The 25,560-nt window shown below is 45.1% G+C and overlaps 1 protein-coding gene across 2 annotated transcripts in view; it reads left to right on the plus strand.

Moving 5' to 3' along the window:
* Positions 1-21,177, plus strand: part of Myh13 (myosin heavy chain 13) — a 52,332-nt gene extending 31,155 nt beyond the window's left edge. For both annotated transcript variants that reach the window (XM_028780061.1, XM_028780062.1), the window contains 18 exons: positions 1,499-1,675; positions 2,556-2,701; positions 2,808-2,898; positions 3,641-4,030; positions 7,943-8,069; positions 8,156-8,274; positions 10,050-10,246; positions 11,056-11,239; positions 12,261-12,426; positions 13,066-13,190; positions 14,315-14,623; positions 14,705-14,908; positions 16,810-16,935; positions 17,259-17,429; positions 18,757-18,861; positions 18,960-19,055; positions 20,503-20,637; positions 21,073-21,177. In XM_028780061.1, the coding sequence (XP_028635894.1) occupies positions 1,499-1,675; positions 2,556-2,701; positions 2,808-2,898; positions 3,641-4,030; positions 7,943-8,069; positions 8,156-8,274; positions 10,050-10,246; positions 11,056-11,239; positions 12,261-12,426; positions 13,066-13,190; positions 14,315-14,623; positions 14,705-14,908; positions 16,810-16,935; positions 17,259-17,429; positions 18,757-18,861; positions 18,960-19,055; positions 20,503-20,637; positions 21,073-21,087 (2,883 nt within the window). In that variant the 3' untranslated portion in view covers positions 21,088-21,177. The remainder of the gene's footprint in view (positions 1-1,498; positions 1,676-2,555; positions 2,702-2,807; positions 2,899-3,640; positions 4,031-7,942; positions 8,070-8,155; positions 8,275-10,049; positions 10,247-11,055; positions 11,240-12,260; positions 12,427-13,065; positions 13,191-14,314; positions 14,624-14,704; positions 14,909-16,809; positions 16,936-17,258; positions 17,430-18,756; positions 18,862-18,959; positions 19,056-20,502; positions 20,638-21,072) is intronic.
* The last annotated feature ends 4,383 nt before the right edge of the window (positions 21,178-25,560 follow it).

Genomic DNA, 25,560 nt, shown 5'->3' on the forward strand with positions numbered 1-25,560 from the left:
TGGGGCATCAGGCGAGGTGAGTCAGGTAACAGCCGAGTATGAAGCACCTGGGGCTCAGTGGGGAGAAGTGCAAGTGAAATGAACAGGAAGAGCGCATGCACACAGCACAAAAGTGTGAGCTTGACACAGATGCTTATACACGGCATGGTTCACCCAATAAGGGCTACCCATGAGGCAGGACAAAGGATGAAGTCTGCTGGGCATGAGAGGACAATGGCAGATGACACTCAGAGTCAGTGATGGATAAACGATAGCGAGGAATGGAAATGGGAGAGTGGAGAGTGCGGCTAACACTGTCTGCCAGCTGCCCATCTCACCATGGCAGCCATGACCCAGTCCCATGAAGTGATAGGACTTTTTTTTTTTCTCAACTATTTGTGACCCTTTAATATAGTTTCTCATGTGTGGTGACCCTCAACCATAAAATTATTTCTTTGCTATTTCACAACTGTAATTTAGCTACTGTTATGAATTGTAATGTAGATGTCTTGACCCTGCTGAGGGGTTAGACTTCTCTGAGGAGACAAACATCAGGATATGGGTAGACTCATTTTTCCAATGTTGATAGCATTTCAAAAAACATAGATTAAATATATGTCTGATTAGATTCAGGTCACAGGTAGGAATTACCAACTTCTACCTAGAAGTTTCTGATTCATGCCTGAAAGCTCCATGTGTGGTGCCCCCAGGCCACTTCCTGCCAGCACATCTTCTGGATTTTCTTGCTTCACACCTCAGGCCTCTCCCTCCCCTACCTGCTTTATTAAGAACCCCTTTCAGTTGCCTGGCAAATGTTTAGAAGTGTATGAAGAGGGACTGCTGTGCTGTCCTTCACACCTGGTGCATTTGCATCTTAATAGAGTCCTTCCCAGTGAAATATAATACATTCTGTAAAGATTTGTCCTGATCGAGGGATGTGACACACCAGGGTAGACCAGGGAAGAAGATGGCAGAGTGTTTGCCTCGCATTGGTGAAGCCCTGAGTTTGATCTCAAAATCACATAAAACTGAACATGGGTGACCCCCAAGATATTCACACCCTAAGATACTTGCCGCATCTCGACATATGGAAGGTAGAGGCAGGAAGGTTGGAAGTCCATGATTGTCCTTGGCTATGCATCAAGTTTAATGTCAATTTAGGCCACGGGAGACTTTGTCTCACAAAAACCCTGCAAGGCTGGTTAGTGCAGTGATCTGGGCGGTGTCTTGGCTACTTGGGAGGCTAAAGCAGAAAAATCTCTTAAGCCTAGGAGCTAGCCTGGGAACTATCTGTAGACCTTTCTTAAAAATAAGATGAAATAAAATTAAAATAATAAGCAAAGAAATTTATATATATATATTGGGGCATACGCGATCTTGACTATATATATATACTGAGAAACAACCTGTCCCAGAATGCTAAGAAGCTAGAGACACAGGAGGGTAGCTATAGGCTTTGTTGCTGGGAGCTGCTGGCTTCATCATTTCACTATTAAACTGGTTTCGGATTTTCTCCTAGGTGAAGAATCTCTCTGAAGAAATGACAGCACTTGAAGAAACCATTTCCAAACTGACAAAAGAAAAGAAGTCTCTGCAGGAAGCCCATCAGCAGACGCTGGATGACCTACAGGTTGAAGAAGATAAAGTGAACGGTCTCATCAAGATCAATGTCAAGCTGGAACAGCAGACAGATGACGTGAGGACACGTGACTTCCAAGCCTTGCAAAGATGGGGCTGAGTAGGGATCAGTCTAGAGAGCTCAGATTCTGGAGGCAGAGTCTGAGTCCAGATTCCAGCTGTGCCTGGCCCCAAACACAAGGTCACATGACCCTGGGAGCCATCAGTTCCCACTGATAAATTAGGGGTAATACAAATAGCTAGACTCCATAGGATGTCTAAGGAAAGGGTTCAACACAACATTTTCAGTAAAGCATAAACCGCTGCTATCCTTAGCATCTACTTATAGGCATTCCAGGTTCAGAAACCTCCAGTTCTTCTCCACAGTGTTTAGAGCCTCATGCTAAGCAAGAGTATAGCTCAGTGGCACAGCATGTGTGAGACGCTGACTTCCACCTACACCACCTCAAAAATGGAACAGAAAAATAGGCCGGGAAAAGGAACCTTTTTCTTCTCCATAATGATTTACTGTTCATGACACAAGAGCCAGGTTTCAAGTTAGCTGGATATATTCCCTCTTATGGCTAGACCTTTTGTATGTTTCTGCTTTAATAAGGTCAGGGTAGATATGTTCCCTGATACACTTCTTTTCCTGTGCCTTACACACATACTTGAGTCTCTTGTCTGACTCTCCTCAGAGCTGGGTGGCACAGGTGAGGGAGGAGTGATGGACCCCCACTTATCCCTATGGGAAATTATGGCCTATAACAGGCCAGGTGGGAATGATCTGAAAAGAGGTACCAGGAAGCCTCCAAGATACCCACCCCCTAAGATAGAGAACACAGAAGTGGAGGATGGAAGATTGGCTTCCTTCCTTCTGGGGCTGGTGGCCATGGGTCATGGGTGTGACTGTGCTATCTGATGTAAGTAAGCCTGCTTCTCCACCTGTGTCTTCCCAGCTCGAGGGCAGCTTGGAGCAGGAGAAGAAACTGCGGGCTGACTTGGAGAGAGTGAAGAGGAAGCTGGAAGGAGACTTGAAAATGTCCCAGGAATCCATCATGGATCTAGAGAATGACACACAACAGTTGGAGGAGAAACTGAAGAAGTAGATGATTGGTGTTCTGTCCCCTCCATTTGAGCCTGAAAGTCAACCGTGGCTTCCTCAAAAGGCCCAGGTCTCATGCTCTTTTATTTGTTCAATCTGCTTACAGAAAAGAGTTTGAAATGAGTCAGTTACAAACCAGAATCGATGATGAGCAAGTCCTCAGTCTGCAGCTGCAGAAGAAGATTAAAGAATTACAGGTGAAGATGCCTGGTCCTTCCTCAACAGAGAGCTGTCTGCGAGTGCCCAGCTTGCTCTCTCCCGTTCTTTCTTTTCTTTTTGTGTCATTATTTGTGGGTCTTTCCTCTTCTTCTTTCTCCTCTCTGCTTCAGCAGCACATCAGTTTTTGAAATAAATAGTTTAAATTTTCTAAGTCGCATATATATATCCTTGAAAAGAATGACCTACATGGCCAATAATTGCCGCTAAAGGAGCACTGGCCACTGTCCCTAAGCCCAAAGCCTGCCAGTCTTCTGAGAAGGAACTGCCAGTTTCTGGTAGATACAGATCTTTGAGCACCCTTTTGCTATGTGTTTATGTATATATTGAAGACCTGGAGAAAACATATAGTATATATATAAAAACTCATATTTCACATTCCTTCAGATTTTCAGCATGAATCTTTTCATCCTAAGCACAGGATACAACTTGCCTCTTTTCACATATTGGCATGTTCTGTAGGGCTTTTCGTAGTAGACTTGCTGCAGCATTGAGTTGCTGCTTGGCATTATGACAAGGCACTCATCACGAATGATTCATCATTCCCCTACTGACGGATACATAGGCTGTTTCCAAACAACTGCCATTGGCCTTTTGTTCCCCACTAAATCGTAACATGTTCTCAACTTCGGGCTGCTTTTCCCTATCCCCTTAGTACCTACTTGCTCCTGAAATGATTGCTCTCCACCCTGACAACCTTACTAATTGCAATGACCCCTACAGGCCCGCACAGAAGAGCTAGAGGAAGAAATTGAAGCAGAGCACACAGTCAGAGCCAAAATTGAGAAGCAGCGTTCAGACCTGGCCAGGGAACTAGAGGAGATCAGTGAGAGACTGGAAGAAGCCAGTGGGGCTACTTCAGCCCAGATTGAGATGAACAAGAAGAGAGAGGCCGAGTTCCAGAAACTTCGCAGGGACCTGGAGGAGGCCACCCTGCAGCATGAAGCCACAGCGGCCACTCTTAGGAAGAAGCATGCTGACACTGTGGCGGAGCTCGGGGAGCAGATCGACAACCTGCAGCGGGTCAAGCAGAAGCTGGAGAAGGAGAAGAGTGAGCTGAAGATGGAGATAGATGACATGGCCAGCAACATTGAAACAGTCTCCAAGTCAAAGGTATCTGACTGACTCTCTGGCCTTGGCAGCCATGTCTTCCCACTCCGTGAGCAAGTGGAATTTGATGCCCCAAACTCACTGTATGTCATAAATTGTTACCATTTGCCTAACTTTGATTTTCCTAACTCTTTAAATTCTTTCAAGTCACAGCCCTAAATAACTGAGGCTACTATAACAAAACATCTTAACCAGGCATTTTTATAAATAACAAGTGCTGCTTACAATTGGGAGCTGGGAAGTCTGAGATCAAGGAACTGTTAGACTCAGTGTCGGGCCAGGGCTCTCTCAGCTTCGAAGATGGTGCCTTCCCCCCATGTCCTCCAATGTCAAAAGGAACAAGAGAGAACTACCTACTTGTTTTTGTGTGTTTGTGTGTTTGTTTGTTTGTTGTTTTTGAGGAAGATTCTCTCTGGCTGGCCTGGAATCCTATGAAAACCTAGCTAATCTCAAACCCATAGAGATCTGCTTGCCTGTGCCTCCAGAATGCTGGGATTAAAGGTGTGTGCAAACATATCCATCTTCCCAGCCTCTTTTATAGAGACCCTTACTCCCTATAAAGTGGATTCCTCATGGCCTGTTATTAACCCCCACACACACACACCCCTCCCCACTCAGAGGCCCTACCTCTCAATATATGGAGATTTAGTTTTAACTCCGGTCTTTGTGGAAAACACAAAAACGCAGAGCAAAGTTGTCCCAGTTTGATTGAGCGATCTGCCACCATCAAGGTCATGAGACCTTTCCTGACTCTTCCAGTCCATTTGGCATATACAGGAAATAAATCGGTAGCTTGGCTAACACCTGGACTTTGTGAGCATGGTCTTCTCTATACCAGTTTCTTATACCAGGTGATCTTTGGGAGTTAGAGGACAGCCTGGTCTAGATTGTGAGTTCGAGGACAGCCAGGGCTAGTGAGATCCTGTCTGGGGTGGGGGTGGGGGAGTTCAAAGTCATCCTCAGACACATAGTGAGGCCAACCTGGGCTATATGAGACCTTCCTTGACTCAAAAGAAGGAGGAGGAGGAAGAGGAAAAGGAGGAGGAAGAAGAGGAAGGGAGATAGGGAAGGAGAAAAGGAAGGAGGGAGAGAAAAACAAAAGAAAAGAAAGGAATAGTCACTCCTTAGTATCTGCAGTGGTTTGGTTCTAGGGCTTCCATGGACACCAAATCCACAGTGAAGGAGGACTTCGACTGGATGGCAGAGAATGTGTAAACACCCCCTGCCATGCACACCACCTCCAGTGCACACCCTCTCCCGTGCATACCCTCTCATTTAAATCTTCTGCAAGTCACACCTCCTCGGATGATGTAAATGCTGTGAAAGTCATTGTCATTGAGCTGTTATTCAGGGCATAACAACCAGAAGGAAAAGTCTGCGGTGTGGTCACCTGTGACTCCACCACTTGAGAGACAGAGAAGGTGGACTACCATAAGTTTAAGGCCAGCCTGCTTCATAGCAAGTTCTAGGCCAGTCAGATCTACACATGGGAGCCCTGTCTCAAAAAACCCTAAAACTGAAGTAAACGTAAGCTAAAATCATTTTCACATGCTGAGCACAGATGAGTTTGTTTTAGTATTTTCAATTCTCTGGGTGCTTTGTTTTGTTCTTGTTGTTGTTGTTGTTTGTTGTTGTTGTTGTTTGTTCTTTAATGAGGTTTCCCTGTGCAGCCTGGGCTGGCTCCTGCACTCGTGGCAGTCTCCTTCCTCAGCTCCCAAGTGTAAGTACCAGGGTTTGCAGATGTGCACCACCACCCATAACTGTTTCCATTGTTTTGGATCTGCTATGAGTTCAGTCTAAGGACTGTGCCTGTGCATGCTGAGGATTAAGTAGATGCAAAGTTAGGAAAACGAAGCATAAAATGAGCATTTATTTAGTTGCTTTTTTTTCTTGCTTTGAGAGGATGGAGATTGAGCCCAGGACCTCACACATGCTGGGCAATCATACTGCTACTTGGTCAGATCCCTAGTCAGCATGTTAATACATGTGTAAAAATAAGCAAGAAAAGGCACAAGTTACTGAGACACTGAAGACATGGCTTTCTCTCCTTTGAGACTATCTGGGAATATATTCTGTCTCTCCTCCCTACATGGAACTTCCCAGGGCTCCTCACTCTCCATGGGGCTCATGCAAATGGAGATTCTGACAATTAAACCCAACCACCTTCACAGCAAAGCTGCCTCTCTGTGACTTCAGGAAGAATTCCCCTCAGAGAGCAAGGATAGCCTCCCTGATTTAAGAGCTGTTCTCATCCCAGGATGCCCCAGGATGCACTTGGAACTGTTTGGCTGGGCTGGGAGAAACACTGCTGACCCCAGTGGGGAAGTGAGTCTCTCAAGGAGGATCCCAGAAGGTTCGGGAGTGAACCAGAAGAGGAGTAGGAGGCGAAGTCAGAAAAAAAAATAGGCTTGTGGAATCTCTCTCTCTCTCTCTCTCTCTCTCTCTCTCTCTCTCTCTCTCTCTCTCTCTCTGTTTCTCTGTGTCTGTCTCTGTGTGTGTCTCTTGTCTTTTGTGAGTCTCTATATGCCCCCCCCCCCTGTGTTACTTGAATTGAACACACTGGGCCTTGCACATGATCTAGACACATGCTCTACCCCTGAGCTATCACCACAGTCCCTTTGCTATCTATTTTTAGATTCTGTTTTATATATTATTGCTTTCTTCATTTTTTAAGATTTATTTTATTTGGAGGTGGGAGAGCATGCATGTGCAGGTGCCCACAGAGACCGGAAGAAAGCATTGGATCCCCTGGAGCTGTACTTACAAATGGGTGGGAGCTGCCTGACAGGGGTGCTGGGAATCTAATTCTAGTCATTCCCTGTCTTAGTTCATTTTCTATTGCTGTAGTAAAGTACCCGAGGCTCTGTATTTTATACTAAAATAGCTTTATTGAGCCATAGCTGAGAAGATGTGCCAGCATCTATTTAGCTCAAGAAAGGACAGCAGATGATAACACATTGGTGGGAGTGTTTCTTAGAGGAACATAGATGTCAGTCAGTTTTACATCAGCTCATTCTCATGCCTACTAATCTAGTGTTAAGAGACCAGCATCAATCCCTTCAGTGAATGGTACTCAAATGACCTAATTACCTCTCACTGAAGCCCCGCCTTTTAAAAGTCCCAACTCCTCAAGATACCACTACACCAGAGGCCAAGTTTCATCTTGCAGCATCCTACTTCTGGAATGGCTTATTTTACTCTCTTCTCACGGCTTTAAAGGCCAGTGTTTCTTGTTCTACATTTTTTAAGTCATTGTATCCTTTGCGTTTTCTTTTTGGGAGTTATCTTTCCTTTCAGACCCCGCCCCTGCTGGAGGTCTTCCACATGCGTCATTTTCAAACAGGTCCTGAGCTCCTTGAGGACCATCTTTGATTTAATAGCTCTTCTTCTGCCGCACCTGTCCCAGTCTAAAGGAAAGCATATGCTCACTTTATTCTATATTTAATGGGGAGGGAAGAGAAGCGAAGTCTGAAACATGCACAGGAGGTTTGAATGAACCTCATACAACTACAGGCAGATGGGAAGCTGGGGTAGTGACATTCTCATCTCTATAACCCATCCCCAGGAACCGCTGTAGGGCTGAAAGAAACACTGCACCATGTAGGCAGGGTTTGCAGATAGTATCTATCTATCAATAGACTTGCTTATTATCCAGCATGATCCCAAGGTTCCTGTGAATGGCATCATGTTAGAAACCGGTTTACTAATCACTGGGTGCATACCAACCAAAGCTGAAGAGCAATCACACACACAAAATTAAAGTAAATCCAAAATGATAATGGTTCTTAAAACCAACTTTCATATGCTCCATAATTTCATTTTGTCCAACAAGAAGCCCCACTATCAAAATGCCCAGTTTTCCACTGAGCCCAGAAACCCACTTCCCCATTCCCACCGGCCTTTTTGTTTTTTCAGAGTAACATGGAAAGAATGTGCCGGTCTGTGGAGGACCAATTTAACGAAATCAAAGCCAAAGATGACCAACAGACCCAGTTAATCCACGATCTGAACATGCAGAAGGCAAGGCTGCAGACGCAGAACGGTGAGGATGGCAAGCCTCCAGGGCCCAGTGGGGGCATGGTGGTTGGCAGTCGGCCATGCTCAAGGGGAGCCCCATCTGTTTGGCAGGTGAGCTGAACCACCAAGTAGAAGAGAAGGAGTCTCTGGTTTCACAGCTAACCAAAAGCAAGCAGGCCCTCACCCAGCAGCTGGAAGAGCTTAAGAGGCAACTGGAGGAAGAAACCAAGGTAAGGTTGCCTCTTTAGGTGAACAGCTGTCAGATAAACCTGAGCAGCCAAGTAATGCAGCCCTGGAGGGAGGCTGATGGGAGGTGGGTGGCTTAGAGGGAAGACTAGCTAGATATCAGTGATAGACTAGCACAGTATCAGTGATGTTTCATCTCTCTCTGCTTCAGTGTCATAATAACCTGTTCCTGAATGACAGGACCTCTCCTCAGGGCTAGAAAACCCTAACAAGGCACCCCATCTCCTTTACACCTCCATCTCCCATCGGGTGGCCTGATAAACATCCCTTCCAGTCAGGAGCATCCCTTCCCACTACTGCACTAGTTAGACTATCTCATGCAGAAACTCACCCCAGCATCTTAGAATGTCATCTTCTTTGTAAGCTACCTCCTGTAAGATTAGTTCCTAAGTACCCCTTCTCCCCAAAGACTACACGACTTAGGGGAAGCCTTTGGGTGTTAACACAAAAGTAACATGATAGTAATGGCAACTTCAGCATCTAGATACAGTCTATAAGACATGTGTACCCACTGGTCTGTAAATGGATAGGAATGAGCCCCCCCCACACACACTGTATTGGTGGACAGTAAATAAAATCTCACTAGAGCAGTGTATACAGTAAGTGCTACTGAAGCTAGTGTTTCAAGCATTAAAACAGGAATCTAGACATTCAAAATCCCGCATCAAGGAAGTTTGCTTTGATCTGGTTGAGACGGCTGTGGTGTGGGAGAGATTTACAAGGCAGCCTTTGAAATTCCCTTTATCTTTCATTTCTGACAAAGAAGAGTACTACATTTATCTCTTGTCTTTCTACTCTGAAGGAAGGTTTTTGGTGGGCTAGGGCCCAAGGAGGAGTGGTGTGAACCAGCGACAGAACAAGTAGTGCAGGTCACTGGAGGCAGGAGGCCACCCTTCCCTGCCTCTCACTGTAGCTGTAAGGCTCCTTCCTTAGGCAAAGTTCTGTGTTTGATTGTCTTCTAAAAATGATGAAAATGTAGAAATCATTGTCCTGGGTCAATAAAACTCTTCTCTTTGGTGGTGGCACTGCAACCATTAAAGCTAGAGAGAAACATTTGCCCTGTCCAGAAGGTAATAAATGCAGAAGGAGAATCTGGGCATCAGTTCACACCAGGGGTCCCCAGTGTGGGGGATGCTGGCCTCTGGAGACCCCAGAGGATGCTGTAGCTGTTTCATGGTCACACTGCTTGAAGTAGCAAGATGATTAACTTTTCAACTATGTTAATTCTTGCCATTACAGCCACTGAAAGGCTTCGGTGTAGACAGCGGGTTTTTAGCAGTTACTTAATTAAGAAACAGAGGGCAAGCTTCAAAGCACAGACCTACAACATGCGAACCATCTAAATAGGTGCTGATGATGTTGCTTGATGTTTGTTGTATAAATTTCTAATATTTCTTATGACAACTTGGGAGGGCATCAAGGGAGGATTTTACTGTGACTTAGACCTCGCCATGTGGCTCAGACTGCCCTTGAATTCACCATCCTCCTGCCTCAGCTTCCTAAGTACTGAGATTAGAGATATGTAGTACCATGGTTGGCTAAATATTAATAGCTTTCTCTTTACTATGATGTAATAATTTCTTATAAAAGTAAATATAATCATGGAGAGAATGTTTTTAAAAAATCAAATATTAGATATGCTGATAGGACAAAATCTGTGAAGCAACATGGAAATGTTTAAAATTGGGAAAAATGATCCATATCTTCACTAGGAAGAGGCCCATATGGATTTGCAATTGGTTACCATTGTAATCCCCAGGCCAAGAACGCACTGGCCCATGCCCTGCAGTCCTCCCGCCATGACTGTGACCTGCTGCGGGAACAGTATGAGGAGGAACAGGAAGGCAAAGCCGAGCTGCAGAGGGCACTGTCCAAGGCCAACAGCGAGGTGGCCCAGTGGAGGACCAAATATGAGACGGATGCCATACAGCGCACGGAGGAGCTGGAGGAGGCCAAGTATGACCCAAGTTCCCCATGGGAGAAAAGGCCCTAGAAAAAGGTTCAGAAGGGCATTCCCCGCTACCTGGAGCGAATCTCTCTCTTTCCTCTGTAGTTTTTAAAGATTTCAGAGAGTATCCCCACTGTCCTAGGAACTGTCCTTCCACTTGGATCAACTGGTGACTGATTAAAGACCAACTTTGCCACTAAGCATTTCAGGATTATTCTAGTAATATAGATATGCAGTGAGACCATGGGGTGTGTTCCGAGAAACGTCATTAGAGATTTTATCATGGGAATCTTTAAGAGTGAGTTTGCGAATCTCGACGGTATGAAAGCCAGTCCTCCATATGGTCTCTTGATGGAATCAGGGGACTCAGTATTCCTGACTTGTATGAACTGCTACTGACCTAATAAATCACGGCACTTTACAGTAAACTTCTCTTTCATAAGTAGAGCAAAAAGTGTAGCACAGACAATATATAGCCCAGTGACACCCTGTTTGAAGTATGAAGTACTTAGCACCTATACAATGTTGCCTGTGCTAGACTTTCCAATGATCAACTAAACAGTAGCCTTGCTACAATAGTTACAGTATTGCTAGGTGACAGAGATTTTTTTTTAACTTCTCTCATAGTCTTATTGGATCACCATTGGTTATGTTGTTCACTACACATCATTATGTGCACGTGACTGCACAGGATCCTCCCCACTCACGTGTCAGATCTCAGTAGCCTCTTCTAGACTGTCCAGTCTCCTTCAATGTGATAATTACTTGCTAAAATATCCCACTCTGCTGTGACAATAACAACATCTGGTCCTCCTAGGAAAAAGCTGGCCCAGAGGCTCCAGGAGGCGGAGGAAAACACTGAGGCATCCAACTCCAAGTGTGCCTCTCTGGAGAAAACCAAACAGAGGCTTCAGGGAGAAGTGGATGACCTGATGCTGGACCTGGAGAGGGCTAACACAGCCTGCACCACCCTGGACAAGAAGCAAAGAAACTTCGACAAGGTCTTTCCCCAACTCCTTCATGGACATGGTGATCTCCACAGTAGTCTTTCACACATGCATTCTAAGATGCACGCAACCAGATCCTCCATTCCTGGCTGGAAGATTCAGGGAGTTTCTTGTGGTTTCTCCAAGGGAAATTTTAATCAAAGCTAATTCAAAGTCTGATGAGCTTGTCATGTAGACTGAATATCTTTAACCCACACTCCAAGTTTAAATTTTTTGAGCATCATGACACGACAAAGGGAAAAACATTCCATGTCCAATTTCATGTGACGAGGGGTAGCTAAAGCATGGACATGCCAAGCTGTGGAAATGGCTCCATGGATAAAAACAAACTCAAGCATGAGAACCTGAGTTCAGATTCTCAGCTGAATACACAGCATGAGCATCTGTGATCACAGCACTCCTACCAGACCATGGGGGGCAAAGACAGGGAAATCCCGCAGGCCAGCTAGTCTAGCAGACTCAGCGTCTCCCCTCAAGATGGAAGGTGAAGACTGACATCCAGGGTTGTCCTCTGACCTTTGCATGCACATCATAGCATGCTCGCACCTACAGGCAGATACAAATTCTCCCTCACAAACATATTGTACATGTAAACACACACATGCACATCGTATACTCACATACAGCTCCATACACACAAGCATGCTCAAAGTACTACGTAACATTTCTTATGATCACAATGTAGGAAGTGAAACAGAAGAACATTTTGTATCGAGCTTGGGTCCCATCTCTAAGATCTCCATGGCTACACAAATTCTCCAGATATTCTGAAATCTGAGACAATTACCTGTCAGATCAGTAATACACAACCTGTATTATATTTAAGAACTCAGCAGGGCACCTATAGGGACATCTGGGTTTGGAGTCCCTGGTCTAGAGTAGAGCCAGCCTTCTTCTGTTGGTCCTCAAGGATGAGAGGGTGAAGCCTTGGCACTGCTCACAGCCTGTGTTTGAACAGTCTCTCCCAAGTCCTCCCAGGATCTTGTTTCTCAGGTTCCCCATCCCCTCATTGCAGGTCCTTGCAGAGTGGAAGCAAAAACTGGATGAAAGCCAAGCAGAGCTGGAAGCTGCCCAGAAGGAGTCCAGGTCTCTCAGCACTGAAATCTTCAAGATGAGGAATGCCTATGAGGAGGTGGTGGATCAGTTAGAGACACTGAGACGGGAGAATAAAAACCTGCAAGGTGAGCTCCCTCCGAGCACAGCTGGGTTATACTGTCCTCCCTCATCCTGCCAACTCCAGCCCCTGCTAGGCACAGCTTCCTCCTTCTCATGACCTTGTAGCATCCTCATCCATCAAACCTCAAATTTCCTAGTGTTCCCTAAGGCTTAGACCCTCTTCATGAAAGGTGCAATGGCCCCCCGATCCTTATTTTGAGGATTGGAGCTACCTAGTGAGCTGTTAAGCCTGCTGCTCTTACAATACAAGAGACTTCAGAGATTCTAGTCTTCAAGTGACCTTGTATCCTTGAGCCTGTTACTAAAGCTCTTAATGACTTCAGACTTCTGACTGATAAAATTAGACAGTATCCAGGTTTCCCTAAGTCTTTGTTGATTCTGAAAGACTCAGAGTCTGAGTTTTCTGGTCCTTCATGATGTGTATACTTAAAGTCATAAAGAATTCTCTTCTTGTTGTTCATTCTCTACATAGTTCAGGTGAGGCAAGACTTCTGTGTCTGTGTCTCCACTTCATCAGAACAGCTTCCTCTATTCTTTCCTCTGTAAATGTCATGAATGAACTGCCATTCTCTAACTTGTCTGGCAAACGCCTATGCTGTGAGCCGGAGTCTTTTGAAATCCTAAATCAAGCCTGTCTTTTGCAGAGGAGATTTCTGACTTAACTGAGCAGATTGCAGAAATGGGCAAAAACCTCCAGGAAGTGGAAAAGACAAAGAAGCAAGTAGAACAGGAGAAGTCTGATCTCCAGGCTGCCTTAGAAGAGGTGGAGGCAAGTGGCTTGTCTGGAATCAGATAGGAACCAGAAAGAGCACCCATCCACCCATATGGAGCCCTTCCAGCCAGAGGCTTGGAGTCCTCACTGGGAAGAGCAGCCAATCAGCCCTGGGTCATTTATCCCCTTGTGTCATTTATTCTATGTTCCCTTTTGAGAATAAATGTGTTCATAATGTCCTCAATATGTCCCTCTTGAGAAAGAAATTGTCAGTCACCAAGCATCCTGAGAGCCAGCAGAGTTTCATACAGAAACAGAATCTTTGGCTACCAGGAATCCTGTGTCATCAAAATAGACCCAGAGTCTCCTGGTGTCATAGTCAGTAGGGGTCTGTACAGAACAACTAGGCAGCTGAGATGTTTCTGGAATTTGGTTCATGCAGGATAACAAGAGAGCAGTTGTCCTGAACCTACAGAGACTAGATCAACTCCTGAATTATAATTACTATTAAATACACCATTTATAAAAAAATATTTACCAAATCAAATGATGCTCTGATGCTTTTAAGACATAAGATTATTTAATAGCAGATACAAAGTTTTAGTCTGACTTTCTCTATTCTTCACTAACACATCAAATGCTCAAATGTCAGAGCACTGTTCTCTATGTGAGCATCACAATGCCATATTAGCATAGTTTGAAAGAGAATGCTTATTGAAGGTGATGCCCAGGTATGATGGCCCACACCTGTAATCCCAGCATCCAGAAGGATCATGAGTTTAAGAACAGCTTGTGTTGGATGTGAGGGCAATCTGACTGCGACATCTGTCACCCATTGAATACTAGGGTTGATTCTAGCTGATCTGGCTGGCTAGACAGGTATCCTATTCTTCCCTCATGGCTTCATGTGCATCCCTTCCAAAGCTGCCTGCTCAGTCAAAGAGGACAGCTTCCCCCAAAAGAGGAGGACAGGTCTTTGGTCAAGGGTATGTAAGTAGCTGCTCTCCCCAACTAGAACCTCCAAACAAGCTCTCAAGAACAGCCTGGGTTACATAGTGAATTTTAGGCTAGCCTGGACCACATGACCCTATCTCAGAAGAAAGAGAGTAGGGGGGAGGGGGAGGGAAGGAAGGAAGGAAACAGTGTTGCTCACAAAATCCCTGTTGCTCCTTTGTTCTTAGGGTTCCCTGGAACATGAGGAGAGCAAGATCTTGCGGGTCCAGCTAGAGTTAAGCCAGGTAAAATCTGAGCTTGACCGCAAGGTCACAGAAAAGGATGAGGAAATCGAACAAATAAAAAGAAACAGCCAGCGTGCGGTGGAGGCCATGCAAAGTGTGTTAGATGCAGAAATCCGAAGCCGCAATGACGCCCTGAGGCTGAAGAAGAAGATGGAGGGCGATCTCAATGAGATGGAGATTCAGCTGAGCCATGCCAACCGCCAGGTGGCAGAGACCCAGAAACACTTGCGCACAGTCCAAGGCCAGCTTAAGGTGAGCACCAGCCAGTTTGGCAGACCTATGGGCTCGTGGTTCACCCTGAAGCTCTGCCATCACTTTTGGTTTTCCTTGAAGGATTCCCAGCTGCACCTGGACGACGCCCAGAGAAGCAATGAGGACTTCAAGGAGCAGCTGGCCATTGTGGAGCGCAGGAATGGCCTCCTGCAGGAGGAGTTGGAGGAAATGAAGGTAGCCTTGGAGCAGACAGAGCGGACCCGACGACTATCAGAGCAGGAGCTGCTGGACTCTAGTGACCGTGTCCAGCTGCTCCATTCCCAGGTACGCTGCCTCCTTAACTCAGATCCGCTCTGGGACAGATAGGGCAGTGGCTCAGCAGATGCTTCCTCTCCCCAGGTAACTCCTCCACTGCACACCCCCACCTCATCATCCGCGAGGGCGGGGGAGGGGACATCAAAGTGTGGTATGGCACAGATAGAGCCCAGGTGCCTTAGTAAGGAGCCCCCTACTCCTCCTAGACTAGCAGTCAAGACCAAGCCAGGAAAACTTTGATTCTTAATTTGATAGAGCTCTGAGCTCTGTTTGATCAGAATGAAAGATGAACGATCTTGCAGGCTGTTTGTTGTGGTATTGGAACAAGGAAGCAGAGAAGGATTCATAGAAGAAATGCAGGTTAAAAAACCCTTATCCGAAATACACATGGCAGGTTTACTGGGGGGTGGGGGCAAAAGTGTTTCTGATTTGGGATGATTTGCATGTGTGAATATTTCCATAGGCATAATGAGAGATAGTGGAGGTTGAGGATAAGCCTAAACCTGAAACTCATTTCTTTATACACACACTCTGAAGATGATTTTGACAATGCCTCATCGCGTGAGGTTAGATGTAGAAGTTTGCACTTTGATATCATGTTGCTGCTACTCAAGGTTTTAGATTTTGGATCTTATCTGAATTTCAGGAGTTCAAATGAGAATGAATGCTCAACCTGTAACATAAGCTGAAATCTTAGGACACTAGGAATTCCCCGCTCTAAAAAAAAACGCTTAATTTTTATTAATTTCATAAAAAATTTAAAGATACTCGATCTAAAACATATAAAGCATAAACAAACAGAAGAAAAAATCAACTGCTCAATGCATTAGGATTTCTCATTCTTAGATCTTTGTGAATTACATAAATATTATGCTTTTGTAAAACTTACCTTTTGCAACTTCTTCGTTTCATTTAACAATGTGTCCAGAATATATTTCTAACTCTTAAATTAGTTTTCAATGCTGTGGGTTTCAACAGTTTTTAAAAAAGCAGGCTATGAAAATTGAATATTATGACTGTAATCAATCCTCTATGGCTGGCTATTTCAAATTGTTACCAATAAAATTCTTTACTCTTGTAAAGACTAATTAACATTGTCTTTAATGACTAAATTTTTGCATTCATTTGTGTTAACTATTGTCAATATTTCTGGAAGAAAATAAATTTCAGGGCTAAAACAGTAAAGACATTTATATATATAACCTTTTTATATAACCCATGTAAATTACTTCTTAACAATTCTGTCCCAAGTTTATTCCCATCTATTGCCATGTGAGAACTCTTCTACAAATTCTAAAAGTCCCTACATGTTAAATCTTCACCAACTTGATTGCTGAAGCAGACATCACTGGTTTGTTATTATTATCATTATCATTAGGTTTTTTTTTACTAACGATGAGGTAGATCATTTCATCACTTGAGTGTCTGTCATATTTCTTATGTGTTTCCACTTTATTCTCTTGCCCCCTTCCCTCACTAATACATCTTATTTATATAAGGACAAGACTGTTTTTCATAGATAGATAATGTTTTCTAGTTTGTCATCACTGTTCCTGTTTCAATTCCATGCATGGCCTATTTTAATCAGTAGAAATATTTTTCATTTTGTGTAGATGTGTCTATCAATCATGTTCTTGTTCCCATGCCTTTTACTGAATAATCTATCCATCCTCAAATGTTTGAAATTCTCCCTTTATCACTTACCCAATTTTCTGATGGACAGCTCTTGGCTCTGTTTCAGAACTTTCTGTTCAGTCAGGAATGATATTGTCCCCACCAGTGCACTCGTGTGGAAGATAAGAAGCGATCATGACTGTGATTCAGTTCCCTCCCCGCCCACTGCCCTCCCTCCTCATTGTTTTAAGTGCCCATACGAAACCTTCACCCTCAGCTCTAATTTTTTCTCATAGAACACGAGCCTGATAAATACCAAGAAAAAACTAGAGGCAGACTTGGCTCAGTGCCAGGCAGAGGTAGAGAACTCCATCCAGGAGTCCAGAAACGCAGAAGAGAAGGCCAAGAAGGCCATCACTGACGTAAGCATCACTCTCTACAGAGATGGCAGTGGGAGATGAGAAAGGGGACTTCAGACCCAGGGCATGGGAGAGGGGGTTCATCTCTTCTGAACACACCCAGTGGCTTCCTGGAGAGATGTTGGGAGAAATAGAGTCACTAGAGAGGCAAAGTGGGACATGATGACTGGGAGGGGAGACTCAGCACTATGCTCAAGATTGCAGCATCTTCTGTGTGCTCTGGGTGGCGCTGGGTGGGCATCCCACTGATAGATTACAGCATTGTCTGTGTGCTCTGGGTGGCATTGGGTGAGTATCCCACTGATGTATCCTGTGAACTGACCCAGGCCGCCATGATGGCGGAGGAGCTGAAGAAGGAGCAGGATACCAGCGCCCACCTGGAGCGGATGAAGAAGAACCTGGAGCAGACAGTGAAGGACCTGCAGCACCGTCTGGATGAGGCTGAGCAGCTGGCGCTGAAAGGCGGCAAGAAGCAGATCCAGAAACTGGAGGCCAGGGTAGGTGATTTGAGAAGGCACTGGCTTTCCATGTGGCCTTGTACCCATCTTGGGTAGAGCCATGAACCAGAAATTTAGATTTAAGTGGTAGGAAAGTCTCCCCTCCCCTCCTCAGGGTTTTATTGTGTAAGAACTCACAATGTAGATCAGGCTGGCCTCTATATCACCGAGATCTACCTACCTCTGTCATCCCAGTGCTGGGATTAACAGTGTGCACCAACACACTCAGCAAAGAGAACATCTTTTGATGTTTACTTCTTGCCCATGTAGATTCATGGTTATACACATACATAGGGAAGATGCTCTATGACCATGAAATTCCCCCATGTGGGTGTGGTTTCTAGCTCTGATCAGTCTTCGTTTGCAGAGCTCCTGCTGCTCTCTGTCTCTTCTTCATCTCAGATTATTCTTTTTCCAGCTTTTCTAATCTCTATATGCAACTGCAGTTGTGGGGTACATCCCACTCCATCTGCAAAGAAGTTTGATGGGTGTATCTCCGCCTCCCAATGCCAGAAGTCCTGCGCTGGCTTTCTGAGTGTATTTCAGTTACTCATTTACATTCCTGATCACTGTTTTGTTTCCTCGGCCTCCTGATTTTTCCCTTCAGATCTGTGTTGGATTATTTCAATCATTTTTGAAATGGGCTGCATAAACAATTGACATTTCAGAGAAGGGCTGCATGGAGGTGGTTACTAGAATATCTCTTTTGTCCCAAGAAAGGAGAAAATGGAAGAGTGGGCAGGGGTGAGGAGGAGGAAAGAGGAGAGAATTTTCCCAACAGGAAGTTCCTGGTACAATTGTTCTTTATCTGAGCCTCCCTAGAATATGGCTGCTACTAGGCACATGGTTCCTTTTAAATATGTAAAGGTTTTTATTTTTTGCCCCTCTGCTCCAAATAAAATAACTTCCCTTCCTTTTCCATGAGAAGGAACGTAGGCCCATCCTTCTCTTGGAGCCCTTCCTGAAGGGAAGGACTATATCCCATGATACCTTATGGGTTTTCCTAGCTTAGCCGGGAGCCTGCAGTCACCTTACCCTAAGACAGACACTTTGAGTGTCCTCCAATCCCAGCTGCTCAGTCTCACAAGTCCAATAAAACTTACAGAGGCCTGGAGAGCAAGCCTGGAAGTGGAAAGTTACAAGACCTGATAAAAGAAGAAGGGGCTTTGTTTGACATAGAGCCCTAAGGAAGCCTGTTCCTCCTGGGAGCTTTCAAAGTTGACCTAATGAGTCTTGAGGTCACCTTAGGATGACTAGCATGTGAGTCTGTGAGAGAAAGCTAGTAGCCTTGACCTCACTTCTGGGGTATACTCTTTATCCCACACAGGTACGGGAGTTGGAAAGTGAGCTGGATGCTGAGCAGAAGAGAGGAGCTGAAGCTCTGAAGGGGGCCCACAAATATGAGCGCAAAGTCAAAGAGATGACTTACCAGGTAGCAAGCTCCAGACTCTCAGGCATCACTATGTGGAGTACATCCCAGCACAGGGAGCCAGGGGCTGTAGGTCTCTGCTGTCGGTGCTCTATTTATAGGCCGAGGAGGACCGCAAGAACATCCTCCGGCTCCAGGACCTGGTAGACAAGCTACAGGCCAAAGTGAAGTCCTACAAGAGGCAGGCAGAGGAGGCTGTGAGTACAAGAGATCCCCGTGCACCTTGCTACCCAACAGGGTGTCCTCATGAAGCCTGGGTAGGAGCCACTGATTAGAGTTACTCAGAGAGCCCCAGGTCTGACTTGGCACACAGAAACATCTGTCCTTCCTGTTACTTTGGTCTATGGTTTGGAATCTTCTCTACCTCCAAATTTTCTATACCCTCATAACTCCCCAAATTCTCCCAACCACCTCCTTCCCCAACCTAAATCTTTTTATCCAACCCAATCCTGGTTCATTCTATCTACCACAAAGTATCTTAGCTCACTCTGATGACCTTGCAGCATCCCAACTCTCCCTAACTGGACCAAACTAGACCACGGATTGGCGCTGGCTCCTGTCTTCCTGCTCTGAAACTCTTCATCTTATCATCCCACCTCCAGCCTTCCTCAGCAACCCCCTAACACTCCTTTTCCATCCCTGTTTAACTGCCTCCTGATCAAACAGGTTAACATCAACAGGAAAGACAGGAGATGGGACAAAACCAGTGCTTTGAAAGATGTCTTCCAGGGCATTGGGTCTAAGGGCTACAAATAGCAAAATTCCAAGGTCAAGATGAGAAGTAGCTTCTCTCTTTACAAAAAATAAATTGTGCAGGCTGGTGACACTAGCCTGTGATCTCCAGCACTCCAAAACCAGAGGCAGCCTGAGACCAGTCTGCACTGCATGGGAATAACCTGTCTTTAAAAATTAAATGAAAAGAAAAATGTCAGCCTAATAAGGCTAAACTAGTTGTCTTCAAGGATTTCTCCAATTTTATAGATAATATATTAATTAAGTCTCCAAAGTAAAAGGGCCTTCTAGAACAGCCTTTTCTGCACTTGGCTTTGGGGCTGTAGTACTGCCTGAAAACTAGTGTTTGAAGGAAGAAATGACTGGTGTATGGCCTCTCCCTTTGCCCTCTTCCTTCCCTTCTCAGGAGCCTGGTCAGCTAACTCAAATAAGAATACCAGAACCAGTTAAGAGTAGGGGGATTATGCACATCAGATTAGTAGGGTTCTATCAGGACAATACAGAATCATGTAATAGTCTGTCCCAGATACATGGCAATTATCACAAACATAAAACAGAATGGACTTGGACCAATGGTCTGATGCCTTCAGGTGCCTTGAGAGTATTCTGGACCTGGGTCATCTCTGGGTTGTATAGGTTGCATGGGAGAGCTATTGCAGAGAGGGAGTTCAGGGGGCCATGTGATGATCCTTGGGAGAAGAACAAGAAGAGCTTGCAAAGAGTCCCTAGTTAGCATAACACACCAGCTGTGGGCAGGACACTTTCATCATTCTCAAGAGAACTCAGCTCATCTTCCCTTACCACTGTCAGTAGAGCCTTGGCTCACATTTTCCTGGTTCCCCCAACTACCCAGAACCCCAGAGTCACAGAGAGGTTCCACAACTGTATAGCCTCCATCTTCTTTCCATGCAGGAGGAGCAAGCCAACACACAGCTGTCCAGGTGCCGGAGGGTCCAGCATGAGCTAGAGGAGGCTGAGGAGAGGGCAGACATCGCTGAGTCTCAAGTCAACAAGCTAAGGGCCAAGAGCCGAGATGTGGGAGGCCAGGTAAAAGCAGATACCTGAGAATGGTGTCTTCCTAACAGGCCATCATGCCTAAGGATGGACAGACCAACTGAGGAGAGCTCGGAGGATGGCTTTTGGTGCCTTCATCCTTGCCACTGGTCAAACACCCATTTATGCCATTGTAGCATAGACTCTTGTGTACCAGGCTCTTGCAAGAGTCACAGGGGATCAGACATGTTATCCCCCCTGTCTTCGTGTTGATAGAGATGCAGTCCAGGAAGCCCTTGCTTTTCAGATTGACTTGTCCTGTCCCTAGCAGCTTAACTGGTTTCTTTGTCAATGCAAAGGGAGACAAAGCCATTCCTTAATGCCATTTTTCTGAAGTTCCAGACTTTGCATCTGCTCTCCTTGAAGGGGATGCTGGGCCTCCCATGGAGTTTGACTCATTTCCTGTGTACAATTTCTTTTCTCCCACAGAAGATGGAAGAATGAGGCTCTCCCGAGGCTCGTTGCCATGGGCCACCTCCAGGAGAGCAGAGGGAGACTGGGAAAAATAAACCCTCCTGCATCCTCAGCATCCAAGCTCCTCTGTGTTTGTTATTGTGGGGTTGAGTTTCAGATTCTTGCCTGCTTTGTTGTAAACAGCAAGAAAGCTAGAGATGGGGAAAAGTTTGTTCCTTGCCTCAAGTAGAAAAGGTGAAAACCCAGCCTGTTGCCAGGTAAACTTCCAGTTTCTACAAACACTTTAAAGTAAAGACTAGGCTGAGAGTGTGGCTCAGTGAGACAGCATTTGCCTGATATATGCGAGACTCTAGTGTCCATCCTCAGCACCACACACAAAAGAAGTTAACTCAAACCAGAGACCCTGTGTCAGCCCATACCCAAGGCCTGTTAAAATAGCTCTTCCCCAAAAAGATGAAAGCTAACAAGGGACAGTGACAAGAGAGAGATACAGAAACCCTAGTGCACTGTTGCTGAGAAAGTGAGTAAGTCCGGCCACCATAGAAAGCAGCGTGAAGGTTCCACAGCAAACCAAAGCAGTGCCATGCATTGCCCTGCAGTCTTCTGAGATCAGGAGTTGACAATAAAATTGCACTTCTGTTTCCCTTAGACTTAGTCACAATATCCCAGATATGGAGACATCCCTTGTCTGAATGTCTGTGCTGGATGAATGCATTTTAGAAATCTGTTGTCTAAAATAATGGTGGCCAGGGCTGGGGAGACAGCTTAGTGAGTAACGTGCCTGCTGAGCAAGCCTGATGACCGAGTTCAGATTCAGCACTCATGTACAAGTCTGAGAGGAGTAGCATGCACCTGTAACCCAGTGCTGAGAGGCAGAGACAGAAGGATCCCTGGAGCACTTCATCTACCCACTAGTCAACTGGTGTCCTTCATGTTCAGTGAAAGACCTTGTCTCAAAAGATATGATGGATAACATTAAAAGAGGATATCATATCTGGCCTCCACATGCTCACATGTACATGTATACATAGACCCATACACAAATCACACAAACACATATGAAAATTGTGCCTCACTATTCATCAGACTATTCTTCAGCCTTTAGGAAGAAGGAAATACTGTTGTTTGTGGCAATATGGATGAATGTGGAGGACACTAAGCTAAGTGAAACAAGCCAGACACAGAAAGACAACCCATAAATGTTGTTGCATGTGTGCACTATTGAAACAATCACACATAGAAGCAGAGTGGTAGTTAGAAAGGGTTAAAAGTCAGAGGGAATGAAAAAATGTTGGGCAAAATAAAATAAGTTTCAGGTGTATGTGATGAATAAGTTCTGGAAATATGGTGATGCGCACAGCAACTCATCAATATATATGTGAGAAGTACTGAGTTCAAGAGCATCGCATATAAAGAAACAACAACAAAACAAGTTATATACCTTAGCACTATAAAACTCCTATTTGAATATATTTGTGTATATATATATATATGACCTCAATAAACTTGAAAGATAAATACTTCAAGAAAGGAAAGAAGGCTGGGCATGGTGGTGGCACAAGCCCTTAATTCCAGCACTGAGAAGGCAGAGACAGGTGGAACTCATGTGAATTCAAAGTCAGCCTGATCTACATAGTGAGTTCCAGGACATCCAGGGCTACATAGACAGACTATCTCAAAAAATGGAGAGAGGGAAAGGAAGGAAGGAAGGAAGGAAGGAAGGAAGGAAGGAAGGAAGGAAGGAAGGAAGAAGAGAGAGAGAAGAGAAGGGAGGGGGAGAACACTTTGGGTAACTATATTACTTTCTTCTTAGGGATACATAATTCTCACAAATTAGATTTTCTATGTTAACTCCTAAATTAATTGAAGGTTTAGTGGACTCAGATGACTAAACATTCCACTCGTGTCCAAGGCAGAGTGGAAGTTGGTCCCTGGAGATCAGACTTCCAGGCCAGCACTCTCTCACTGAGTTACTCTGCTTTTCCTTCCTGTGTTATTTAGAGTCTGGGCTGTACAGCTTTCTAGTGCCCACTTAAGGGCATCTGAGCAAGCAGTAGGTGTCATCAAATCTATTCACTTTTAGCAAATCAGATGCATTGGGGAAATATAGACTGGGCCTTGGTCCCCCACTCTCTGATGTGGGCAACTCTTCTCCACCTTCCTGCATCCTCTCCAGGATGTCCAAGGCATCCATCCCCCAAAGGGACAAACTGGGCCTGGAAAATTTATGACTTTCAAAGTTCAGGCTGAGACTGGGTCCACTCACCATTCCCTCTCCACCCAAACAGAAACTAGTTAGTCTCAACTTTCTTTTGGGTCCTAAAGGTCCTCTGATTTTTTATTTTGCTGATTGGCTGGTCCTGGAGGATGGGATGGGATGAGGATCATTACAGGAAGCTTATGAGCCAATATTAAATACAAGCCTCAGCTTAACCACTTACAGGCTCTTCCTGTTTGACCTTGGATTAATGTATGTTCTCTAAACTTGACTTTCCTCATTGGCTACCTGATCTGTGTGATCAGGAGTGTAGACCCTGGTGTCCAGCAAATTTCAATGGAATTCTGATACTGAGGAGAAAGGTGTAGCCATAAACAGGGGCAAGACCATCTCTCCCTTGCCCAGGGTTATCAACATGGCTTCAGGTGACAGTCACAGACATGAATACGGCCCTGGCTACATCAGGACCACCAACCCTCTCATAGATGGTCCTCAATGCCCTTAGGTGGCTGGCTACACATACCACTCACATCAACACCCAACCCCAGGCAGCAAAACCCAAGGACATCATCACCAAGGCATCAATCAGCAGCACAGACTGCACAGGTCCATATGGATCTCAGGCTTCATGGTGGCTTGGGGCAGCAACATGGACCACAGACACCAACATGGTCTCTAGTAGCATCATGAACCATAGTGGTCCTTCAAGGAGAGCCAATCCAGAAAGTGAGCCTTTCCTTATCTTGGGCCTGTGATGTTGCCCAGAAGTAGGGTGGCATGTTCAGGAGCTTAATCTGCATTTGTATAAGTTCCAGGCTGCTGCTACCCCACTGGACAATGAGAGCATGTTGACCTTAGTGCGCTCTCTCTCTCTCTCTCTCTCTCTCTCTCTCTCTCTCTCTCTCTCTCCTCTCTCCTGTCACAACCATCATGCCTCCAGTTCCACCTCTCTCCATTGTACACACACTGCTCCATTTTCTCTCTCCCACCTCTCCATCATTTATTTGTTCATCATGGTGGCACACTTACTGTTTTATACTCACTATGTTGGTTACTGAATGAGAGAGAGGAAGGAAGGACTGGCTGACAGATGGAAGGGTGGACAGATCGATAAATACATGGCAGTCTTTTATGCCAAGCTAAGCCACCAGGTTTACCCTGCAAAAATTAAGTAACTAAGATAATTTTCTTTTATGGGGCTGAAAGAGAAAGAGTGAAGATGAGATTCATGTCTTGAATTTTTCTCTTCAGCATCTGCATGTTAAGGTCCAACTCGAAACTGGGACTAGTCCTGAATCCTCAGGTCTTTTGGATCCCTAACTCTCCTTCAAAATGCAGATGAAGAGAAAGGAAGCCTGCCACAAGCTAGGGAATACACAGGATAGAAGAGAACTCAGAGTTTAGCCCAGCATATCTCTACTTTCCAAAGGCTGTGAGCAAGTCAAGAAATACCTCTGAGTCTCAGCATCTAATAAGAAGTCTGATTATCCATCACCTGGCTGCTTGAAGGTCTTGTTAAAAGATTTCTATGTAACAATTTGCAAATGTTTTCCCAACTATGCAACCCTGCCCCAAACGAAGATGGAGTCATTGCTGTTACTTGGTTACCAATAATGACAATGATGGTTCTGCTGTTATTACTACTAATTATTATTCAGCATTAAAACCTAGGTGTTGAAGGTTGATTTTGAGTCCTACCAAGGGCACTGAGGTCTCCTACCCTAGTCTAAAGCCCCCTCCAAAACAGGACTTTGCTGCCACCTCCTGGCTATGGAAAGAAATGCTTTGCATTATGCAAATGATCTGGGGATTAAACACAAGATTTCTTGGAAGAATTATAGGGGTCCAGAGATGTCCTTGAGAATCATGATTGTCTGTTCCTGGTCCCTGGTTCTCCAAATGAGAAGGTTTAGATTGGTTATGGTACCTGCGAACCTGTTGGGACAGTGTCAGAGCCAGACACCCACACCAGGTCCCTTGGATCCCAGACTAGGGGTCCCTCAAAATAACAATCCAAAGAAAAAGACCCTTCAGACATCAACAAGACTTGTGGGACCAGTGGACCATGCCACCAGACAGAAGAACTGGTAAGAAGCCCAAACCCCAGGAAATCTCAGAATTGAAAATGGTAGGCATGGGGCCAAATCCTTGTCAAAGTGCCTGAACTGGAACACATAACCATGACAGTTCACTGAGAGGAGCATGACATTCAGTCGCTTAGCATAAAAACCTGGAGTTCTCCATGCTAATGAGGTATCTAATTAGGCCCCAAGTGTTTAGCCAAT

The sequence above is a fragment of the Grammomys surdaster genome, unplaced genomic scaffold (assembly GCF_004785775.1).
Source record: "Grammomys surdaster isolate TR1022 unplaced genomic scaffold, NIH_TR_1.0 364, whole genome shotgun sequence".
In the NCBI taxonomy this organism is placed as follows: Eukaryota; Metazoa; Chordata; class Mammalia; order Rodentia; family Muridae; genus Grammomys; species Grammomys surdaster.